We start from the raw sequence: 10,876 nt of genomic DNA, 5'->3' as shown, positions 1-10,876 counted from the left end.
TACTATCTTTTAAGGTACTACCATAATTTCCCTTACAATTGGGAATACAGCAACACCATGGCATTATTAATAAACATATGAAAATTCTAAAGAAAAATATATGTAAAACAAAATTTGCAAAATGGCTATAGATTTTATTAAATAAATGTGCTACGCACAAACAAATGATATGTAGAGTTAATATAAATAAATAAAATTTACCTGGATTATTGTACTGTTTCTTACCTTCGGAGGATTACAATAATCTAAACATTTGAAGGAGAGGCAGGAAACTGAGAGGCCGGTAGAGGGAGACTGAGTAGCCGGGAGGCCGGAGAAAACGAGAGGCCTGGGAGTTGGGAGACTGATATGGTAGGTTGAGTGGTTATATTGAAGCCGGACTCACGCGTTATTGCCATTTTTACCTTCAGCACGGCTAGTACTAGAGTCGGCTGTGCCGCTGCCTTTCTCCTCCAATCCTACAGTCCCCTTACCCAAAGTGGTAGCTTATGCTCCGTCTATATATGTCTATGATCAGCACGGTGGAAGACATTGGAAGTTGGTGGAAATAATTGGAAGTAATGTGGGAGACGACGGTAGGTCCAGGCGATCCAGGTAGGTCATAGTGGGGGTATCAAGTACCACGATTGACCACGATTCTGGCATGTCTGGCATCACTGGTGCCAATCTGCCAATTGAACGTATTGCATGACTTCCTGCATTTTGTTCGACGGTGTCAGACAGTGTATTGTCCGGGAAAAGTAATAAGTAATACTTTGCGATACTCAGATTTTCAGTTCATTTGAATATTTTCGAATTTCTCGCGTTGCATTGGATCGACAGTGACCTGAATCTATTTAAAATAAAACTGAATCAACTCGGTATACATATATATTATCACCTGCCATACAGTTATACGCATAACACAATGCAACGGTATGATGTCCATGCTGATGTTAAATTATTTTTTTTCGGCTGGATTCCTCGCATTAGGAAGTCCTAGGAAAAAAGTGGAATTGTTGGTTGACTCGCGTACGATGGTTCACACGTGCGAGTGTAAAAAACGATCATCATGTAACTTTAAAGACAGTCAAAAAGGATGTTTTGGCACAGTCAAAATTTTATTCAGTTTAATAGTATCAGATGTTTCAATTGAATAATTGTGTTTCTTGAAATAGAATAATAAGAAAACAGTAACCCTAAAATGTCCACTCTAAAATTGAGTATGCAAGATAAAAAGGACCTGGATAAGTTCACCAAATTCTTGGCATTGAAAGCTGCTCAAATTATAGTGCAGTCGAGGTCAGGTGAAAAGGTTAGCACAAAGTGCAAACCAAATTCATCTGGAACAGATTGGGTAAGTCTGTTTGTTCATAACAGATCTAAATATGTATCCAGTGATAAATGATGCAAAATTTACCATTATTTTATTGTCATGATTAAGATATTTAGTTATATGCATATTCAATTTGTAATATTAATATGTAAATAGTGCATGGTAAAGAATGTATGCTATATATCATGAATTGATTTTGATTTATATCAAAGTGACAAGATTTTACATATATCTGACATTGATAGCACACAAATGAAGTAAACAGGTTAAGTATGTACTATAATAGTATATCCCTAATCTTCGTGTACATCCACGAGCAAAGTCGGCTTCCGTTAGGAAAAAAAGTGCTGTAGGGGAAGGGCCTCCTATCACTTCATCTCAGTAATTATTGAAATTTATGATAAATTAACATTCAATTTAACATTTATTTCCATACTTGAATTAAATTTACCAAGTGGTAGGAGGCTCCTGTCCGATGTCACTTTTTCCCATAGTGGAAGCCAAGTTTGCTCGTGGGTGTACATGCATCTATATTTTTTATAACAATATTTAATGTTAACTGTACGGATATTATGTCTTCATTATGTCAGTCGGAAAATAATAATTGATATTTGTACGAATAAGATGATGTTACATGCTTTGATAAGAAATATGATTATATACAAATATGTATAGTGTCTTGTCATAGATTTATGCAATTTTTTATAGTACTTAATTGATCACATATATCAAGGTCATCAAAGCTGCCTCCCCTATTCTAAATATTTACCCAATATTTTTATATAGCATGACAAAAACAAACAAAACGAGAAATTTTATGTTCCATACATAAATATACTTTATTTTTCATTTCTATAAGAATTACTATGAACATAAACTTATGATATTAAAAATGCGTTTTGTGCAGTGTGTGTGTGTGCGTGCGTGCGTGCTTGCGTGCGTGCGTGCGTGCTTGCGTGCGTGCGCGTGTGTGTGTGTGTGTGTAGTATTTATTAAATTCTATAATAAAGGTTTTATTTATTTATTGTATGCATACACTACCTGCCAAAAGTATGGGACTAAAATTCATGATTGATGGAACACTAACTCATTGTTCTGTTACAATATAATAAAAGTTATGGAATCGATACATATACAAATCATTTCCAATCAGTTTTAGCACATTACTTGTATCAAATTTGTATGGGATAATATTTTTCTCTTTCTTTAATTATCAAACCTGATCCCATACAGTTAGACGGTATTATACATATATACACTCACAATAAACAAACAAAATCTTTATTAAAGAATTTAATAAATTTATATTTAGATTCCATTTTTGTATATATGTCTATAAAATGATAATTTTGTGTAAACATTCACTGTTAAATTATTATTTGATGTTGTCCAAAATTCTTTGCATAGTTTTTTTGTAAGACATTTCATATTACTTAAGGTAGACATTGCTTCACATGTGACTGGACAGATTAGTGATCAATAGACTGCGGATTTTATACATTTATAGCCTATAGGGGTTTGTAAAATACAATAAAGGACAAAACTTTCATTAAACCTGATAAGTTTTTGGTTTATTCTGAACCAAATATGATAGTTGAGAAAAGAAAGAAATTCCTACAGTTGTTCTTCTCTGTATGAATTGCTTTAGAAAATATCATTTTGCATAAAAATTCACAGTCTAGTAATCAATAATTTTAGAAACATAAAATGTGAATTACTGTTGAATTGTAGTGTCTAATTACAGGCATACTAATAATGTTTCAATTAACTATGTGGAATTAATAAACATTTTATTTCTTTTTATTGCATAGTTCAACTTAGCAATTCATGATGTACCAGAAGTGTTGGGTGAAGCTAAAAGGGCATTGTGTGGGGAAATTGTTAATTCGACGATACCACTTTGTATTGAAATCTCTCTGAGAACCGTTGAAGGTGACACAATGGTTTTAGAAACATGGAATCTTGGTGTTTTACCAGAACACAGTGACCCTACCATAAGAGTAACATACACAGTATATAACAGAATGGGCATTTTGTTGAAATCACTGTTGTCTGTATCAAGAATTACTCCAGCCTATAAGTTGAGTAGAAGACAAGGCCCAGATTCCTATGTTATTTGTTATAGAATTTATATGGGAGAACCACAGCTACATACTTTAGGTAAGAAACTGTTTCATTTTTCTGAAACTCTCATTTCATTTATGTTACTTTTAACACTCTGCCGGCCGCTGTCACGCTGGCGTGACTTTTGCTCGCCAACGTTTATCGGCCGGGGTCATGTACGCGTATTATTCGCCGGCGGCAGCGTAAAGGCGATTGGAGAAATAAGCGGCCGGCAAAGTGTTAAGAAATTGTATATTTTTTCATAACTTTAACAAATTCACTGTACAAAGCAAAAATGTACTTCACTTGCTCATTCACTGACTTCTCTATCTCAGAATGTAAATTTACTTATGGTATAAAGTTCAGTTCAATTACATGAGATTTCTATTTTACAACAGATTTTTTTAAATATCATACTTAATTTAATTTTCCATATAAAAATTCACACGCTCATTTTTCTATCTAATGAAAACCGTTTCAATTGGTGGAAGTATGAATTAAACAGTCACTGAATTTGTAAGTGTAAAAGTATCCTTAGTCTCAACAAAATGATAACAGAGTGTAAATTAAATCCTTTTTTAGGAGATAATTATAAAAATGTCAGAGTAGGTCAATTGTGTACACCTGTGGGTACAATCCACTTATCAGTATCATATAGAACAAAGATGACTATTTCTCCTACTCATACCGGTCGTGATTCAATAATGTTAAAGAGTGATCATTTTCATTCTGACTTAAGTCCTCGTCATACAAGGTACCAGCAGAGGTAAGCCGCAGTGTTTAATTTTTCAGTTCTTATCAACTCTAAACATTTTCAGATAAATTTTTTACATTTACGTTTTAGTGAAGAAACATCAAAATCTCTCAGTGATACCATTAAAGTGGGAGCGTTTGTAGTCAATAAACCTGTTACTGTTAATGAAGAGGACTTTGTTATACCAGATGTACCTTTTAGTTCTTTGTTATCTCCTAGACAAATGTCACCTCCTCCTGTCACAGTAGCTGAGGCTACAAACACAAAGACTGCAATAGCAACTACCACAACAGATAGCAGCAATGGAAATAATGAAAAACTTACAAATTATAACACAATGTCAAAGTGCAACTCTCAAAATGGATCTAGGAGAAGTAGTTGCTCAATGACCAGTGCCAACGACGATTTTATTATGGTAGATTTGGTAATTAACGTTCCTACTTTTAAGTGTATTTATGATGTAGTACTTTTAAACTTTGGAAATGCAATTTTAGAAAACTCCTTTTGCTGTAACAAATACCAATAGTGATTTAGGAGCATTTTATCGTGAGTGTCAAAGTGCACCACAACTTCAAGCTTTTATGGAGGAGAGAACACTTGCTGAACAAGTAGGTGGGGATCTTACCAAACAGTTGGAAACATTTGAAACAAACATGCGGCGGTACGAGGATATTATGTCTTCATTATGTCATTCAGAAAATAATAATTGATATCAAGAACGAATAAGGCGATGTTAGGTGCTTTGATAAAAAATATGATTATATACAAATATGTATAGTGTCTTGTCATAGATTTATGCAATTTTTTATTACATACAATTAATACAGCAGTAACAGCAGAATTTTAGTAAAATTTTCTGCTATATGCAATCAATGCTTATGATCACTTGCAAATTGAGTAAGAACATTTAAAACAATGTTATATCTACACTTAAAAATAAAAATTATTCACTTTCAATGATGTATGTGCATTTTGCAACATATGGCTTATTGACATTTATTCTTGTACATAAAAATGTGATTACCAAATTACTATTTTTCACTATATTTATCAATGAGTAAAAACTTTATTTCAAACTGCTGTGAATTATTTTATTTTGTCTCATTATCTTATAAATCTCACTTGTGTATACTGTATCCTACAATCTGCTGTAAATTTAGTGTACACTGCTTAAAAAAGTCATTAATATAATGGAAATTAACGAGCAATGTCAACGATGGTTAATTATAATATATTTTGCAATTATAATAATTTATTGCTTGTACATAGTGTAAATTGTGCTTTAGCATTGTAATAATAATTGATGATAAAAAACTTTAATATAAAAGAACTGCATAAATTCTTCATATTTTATTAATCCAATCAATTATTAAGTGATAAGTAATAATTATTAAATCTTAATAAATGAGGCTGTGCTGGTAGACTCATAAGCAAACTCGCCCTCCGCTAGGGGAACGGCCTCCTACCACTTGGTAAATTTATTTCAAGTATTGAAATAAATGTTAAGCTAAGTGTTAATTTGGCACATATTCCAATACCTCCCGAGACCAAGTGGTAGGAGGATTCCCCTACGCCGCTTGTTTTCCTGACGGAAACAGACTTTGCTCGTGAGGGTCCAGTGTGTAACATTTTTTACTTAAAACAGTGTATACAATCCTTAATTGCAACTTATTAATATGCCACCTATACATTTATCTTAATCATAATTAAACTACAGATTTGATACATTTATTACTATAATGGTACTTATATGTCAGTCTGTAAAACATTATAAGGCTTTAATAATTCATAATGAAAAATTTGTTTTATTGAGCTGTCCAATAAGTCCTTCCCGGATTCGTTGTTTTTCGAACGTTTTCATCTTTTACGAGACCGTCCGCTGCGGGCGGAGACGGCCAATTGCGGGGTTTCAGTGGTTTCAACGTCGGGGGGAACCAGTGGGCAACGGCTCACAGCGTGCCCCTTGATTGTTAAATAAACGCGTGCTCCGGCACAGTGTCTTCCCAGGCCTATGTCTGAAACTGATTACTGTAACTCTATGGCAACTCCGGCAGCTAGGAGGCTGTATAATAAAGCTCGGGTCGAAATGGAATCCGGAAGACGCATGCGATCATATGTTCAACCCTTCACAAAGATAGAGAAAATATCTTCCTGTAAATATAATCCCCCGGTGGCACGGGAGGCATGGAGAGGGTATACGCTCGCACGAAAATCCCACGATTCTGGCATCAGTTGCGTTATGACAAATGATGAATGAAAAATGGCCGACTCAGCGGGCAATTGGTGTCTCATCGAAAGTGATCCTGGTGTTTTCACCGAATTAATCAAGGAATTTGGTAAAGTTTTATATGATTTATATAAATGTATCACATCTTGTTAGTATTTTGTAAAAAATTATTGACACCCACTTGTATTAAAAAGAAACTTTTACAGTAACGTATGCTTTGTGTACTTTTATTATGTATCTTTTTATCTGTATGTATTTAGAATGCATGTTATTATTTTTGTTTATAGGCGTTAAAGGTGCACAAGTAGAAGAATTATGGAGTTTAGATGATGAACAGTTCGATAGTTTAAAGTAAGTTTACAATATTTATTTTATCTAACATAACCTATTCTTTGATAACGTTGGAAATATCGACCACATTTGTTTCTATTAAATCTGTTGACGACAAGTGAGACATACAAGTATGAAATAGTTTAAATTATGACTATGTTGACAGTATTTTTTAAACGGAATTAGAGACGAATATACATGTTTCATGAAATTTTTGTCTTATTGTGATGTTATTATATAGCAGAGATGGGTAAATACAGGATTTTTACACTAGAAACCAAATAAGACCATAACTGCTTCACGCAGCTGGGATGAGTACCAGAGGTCTCTCTGTAACATGGGCGATAGAATTTGTCATACACCGGGTGACATAATGAAGTATTTCTCAAAATATGAATACTTATGAATTGGCACGTTTGTACTTCACAGTCACTCGATGTATGATGCTACACAAGGTATAATGATGCTCAATTGTTCAAGACGTTGGTAACTCAGGTAACTGAGAGGAATATGCGCTAACAAGACCGAAATTCGTCATTTTGCAGTTATGGTCTTATTTGGTTTTTAGTGTATATTCGTTGCGTTATATTTTGTGTTTAATACTAAGTGTTCAATATTACATTGTTTACATTACATATGAAAAGAAGATAAGTATTGTTTTTACTTATTTTTCAAAAGTTTCTCTACTTTGATTGTTTAAATGTTGAAATAATTAATATTGCTATTTACGACATTTATGACAAATGACACATACAAAATGAACTCAAAAATGACATATTACACATACATACACAACGTATCGTAAATGCATTTACAACATAGTGTAAAATGTGTACTCATCTCTGTTATATAGTAATATAATATTAATAATTGGAAAATGTAATAAATCATAAAAACATTTTGCATTTTACATTATTTCACTACAGTTTAATTTTTTAGGCCAATACATGGTTTGATATTCTTGTTTAAATGGGTTCAGGATGATGAGCCTTCTGGAAGTATTGTTCAAGATAATAGATTAGACAAAATATTTTTTGCAAAACAGGTAAGTATTACAATATTGTTAATTTAATATTTGTTAAATAAAGAAATGTTGTCAATGAAGTGTTTCTTCTTTCTCAGGTGATTAATAATGCATGTGCAACACAAGCAATATTAAGTGTATTATTAAATTGTAAACATTCTGATATATCATTGGGTCCAAATTTAGAGGAATTTAAAAATTTTTGTCAGAGCTTTGATGCTAATATGAGAGGGCTTGCTCTTAGCAATTCTGATGTAATAAGAGAAGTACACAATTCTTTTTCCAGGTATATCTTTTACAATGGTCTTCTATGAATATTAATATTAATAAATGCTTATTATTTTTATTGTACAAAACAAACATCACTTATTACAGGCAAACATTATTTGAATATGATTCAAGAAAAGCATCTAAAGAGGATGATGTATTTCACTTTGTTAGTTATATTCCAAGTGATGGTCGGCTGTACGAGTTGGATGGTTTAAAAGATGGACCAATGGATTTAGGTCCATGTCCACTTGGAGATCAGTGGGTTCAAGCAGCAAAACCTATAATACAAAAACGAATAAATAAGTAAGTATTTTGCATGTGTAAATGCCATTTTTATTCATTTAATCATAAACTACATTTTTGTAGGTATAACGAAGGAGAAATACATTTTAATTTAATGGCAATAGTAACCGATAGAAAAACACTATACGAACGACAGAAAGCAAATGTTTGTGATCCAGCTGAGTTGGAACGTTTGCAGACACTAATAGAAAAGGAAATTCGAAAATCCAAAAGATATCAAATAGAAAATATTAGAAGAAAGCATAATTATTTGCCATTGATAATGGAATTACTAAAAATGCTTGCTAAAGATGGGAAACTTGTATCTTTATATCAAAGAGCAAAGGAGAAGACACTGGAAAAGGAATCAAAAAAGAAATAATGAGAAGAATTAACATGAAATGTATTTATAATACATAAGCATGTATGCATAAATTGTAATGAACCCTTTTTAAAAATAAATTTAAATATAAAAAAACTTATTAACCTGCTATTGACACTAGAACTACCAGCATTGAATGTTTACTAAGTGAAATAGTGCAATATACAGGGTGTAACAAAAATGTTGCAGGTACCTGAAATAAGCCTAGTTAGCCAGTCATCTGCAGATGTCCGTAAGACATCTGAAGAAAGTCATTGTTACAGATCTCTGAAAAAAGTTACCAGAGAGATATCATTTAGATTTAGATAACTGTATTTTGGAGGTAACCCTTACAATAATCTTTTGAGAGGTATCGAATAATTGTCTGGAATATGATATCGATAAGATTACGTCAGATACGTATTATAACGACATCTCTGCTCCCTAATAGAGATGTTTGGTTTTCATAAGGTGACGCTGCCGAAGATACCGTAGGGACAGAAAAAGGATTGATTGGAAGCAGAGTGATGTAGTGACGGGCACCACGCGCACATCATTACAACACAAACAACAAACATTATTTACAGAGCATCATAGAGCATCACTCAGTTTCACAGATCTCACATAAGTTTATTATAGTGTGTGGAAGAAGGGTTTGTGTATGTTATTTTAACAAGTAATTTCGTATTTTTCCAAGTGTCATATTTCTTGCTAGATATGTTGAATCTTTACAATACATATTTTTGATTGTGTAGCCTGTAGTTTTATAATCATTTTATTTTTTCATTGTAGTTGTAAGGTATGCTTATAAACTCGGGATACGAAGACCGCCCGTGAAGGGGGGTGGTGAGAATGTTCAGAAGACACAACCGTTGCGCAACTGTTGGGTGATTTCACTAGATTTGTGTCTAGTTAGCCGAACAACTATGACCTTTTAACATTTCATTATACCCAATCGATTGGTTGTCGTTTGGTGGTTATTGGTGGTCACACGTTCCTTTGTAATTAAGTGATGAAAATTTGACCGTGAAGTTAGACTTAGTAACTAAAAGAGGGAATGTTATCAATTATATTCCAGAAGCCAAACCGAATAGACCTATATTATATTAACTAGTAAAATTGTATTCAAATTCATTTTATTGAAAGGTACATTCATATTCCTAAATTATAATTACATTAAAGTTGAGTAATTAATTTCAACAATTTCCGTCTCAACACTCGTGAGGATAAATTCAAATTTTAGGGTATATGGCCGCCATATTGAATTTTAGTTTCAATAAGGATTCCTTATGTTAAAGGTCATTGTAAACACTATACCATCACTTGACATTGTTGCGGCCTTTTCCAGGGATTTCTTTTAAAGGAGATAAATCAGGCGTGAATCCTCGCCCGTGGAGCCCTGAAGAACTCTGCTCGTTAGGAAATTTTAGACTTCTTTTAAAGGAGACAACTTTAATTTGAAAAACACGTCTTTATTTATCGAGGGTCAATATTGGAATGGTCTCCATTATAAAACGATCGTTTTTGTTACATCTTGTTAATTACAATATGTCCTTAGATACCAGGAGCCAATAAAATAATTATTAAATTATGAAATAATTCCTGATTTGCTAATACATTTCTTTCAGCTATTCATTTTATAATTTTCAAGTGTTTAACATATTTGTCATGATTTAATATATTTTAGAGAAGGAGTAAAAGCGAAATTCGACTGTTAAAACATTCATCCCTAAGCAAATATTAATTAATTGAAATATGCATTTTAAAAGAATGCAGGCTGATTTCAGTTGCCAACTTCACATCTACCTCCTTTTCTAATTACAATCACCGACTAGGTATAGAATAGAGATATCATCCAATGCTTTTTTCTGTCCCACGTTCATAGGGCTACGTAGCCCTGTTACCATTTTAGTGTCAATATCCGACGTTACCGATAAAGCATGAATTCTGAGTATTATTAGCACAAATGAAGTGTTATATATTCCATTCATATTACGTGTATCTATATGATTTCACGAGAATAAAAATATCTGATGCTTCAGTTTAAGGTTAAGGAATAAATAAGACAGTCATGAAACATTAAACGGAAAAGTATATATTTTTTCACTTAACTACAAGACAATTTATTCTAAATGCATCGTTAATGGACATTTTTATTAATGTTACTTTTTACATGTTCTTGTTTTATTCGTTTTTATATCTTGCCTTAC

The 10,876-nt window shown here is 32.7% G+C and overlaps 2 protein-coding genes across 3 annotated transcripts; both read left to right on the top strand.

Annotated features, from left to right (window-relative positions):
* Positions 1 to 1,168: 1,168 nt before the first annotated feature.
* Positions 1,169 to 4,896, top strand: LOC107193135 (autophagy-related protein 13 homolog). Of its 2 annotated transcripts, none has more exons than XM_015582533.1 (5): positions 1,169 to 1,336; positions 3,127 to 3,475; positions 4,001 to 4,184; positions 4,263 to 4,596; positions 4,667 to 4,896. In XM_015582533.1, the coding sequence occupies exons 1-5, from the start codon at positions 1,184 to 1,186 to the stop codon at positions 4,880 to 4,882; spliced, it is 1,236 nt and encodes a 411-aa protein (XP_015438019.1). In that variant the 5' UTR covers positions 1,169 to 1,183; the 3' UTR covers positions 4,883 to 4,896. The 2 variants fall into 2 exon arrangements, with proteins under 2 accessions (XP_015438019.1, XP_015438020.1); XM_015582534.1 differs by having other exon boundaries at positions 1,184 to 1,336; positions 4,699 to 4,896.
* Positions 4,897 to 6,432: 1,536 nt separating this feature from the next.
* LOC107193131 (ubiquitin carboxyl-terminal hydrolase isozyme L5) lies at positions 6,433 to 8,687 on the top strand. Its single transcript, XM_015582530.1, has 6 exons — positions 6,433 to 6,508; positions 6,687 to 6,750; positions 7,669 to 7,774; positions 7,852 to 8,039; positions 8,129 to 8,326; positions 8,390 to 8,687. Exons 1-6 carry the CDS (start codon positions 6,433 to 6,435, stop codon positions 8,685 to 8,687), a joined length of 930 nt encoding a protein of 309 aa, XP_015438016.1.
* The last annotated feature ends 2,189 nt before the right edge of the window (positions 8,688 to 10,876 follow it).

The sequence above is a fragment of the Dufourea novaeangliae genome, unplaced genomic scaffold (assembly GCF_001272555.1).
Source record: "Dufourea novaeangliae isolate 0120121106 unplaced genomic scaffold, ASM127255v1 scaffold565, whole genome shotgun sequence".
NCBI lineage: Eukaryota > Metazoa > Arthropoda > Insecta > Hymenoptera > Halictidae > Dufourea > Dufourea novaeangliae.
The sequence above is the reverse complement of the archived record's forward strand: the minus strand, read 5'-3'. Positions and strand labels throughout refer to the sequence as shown.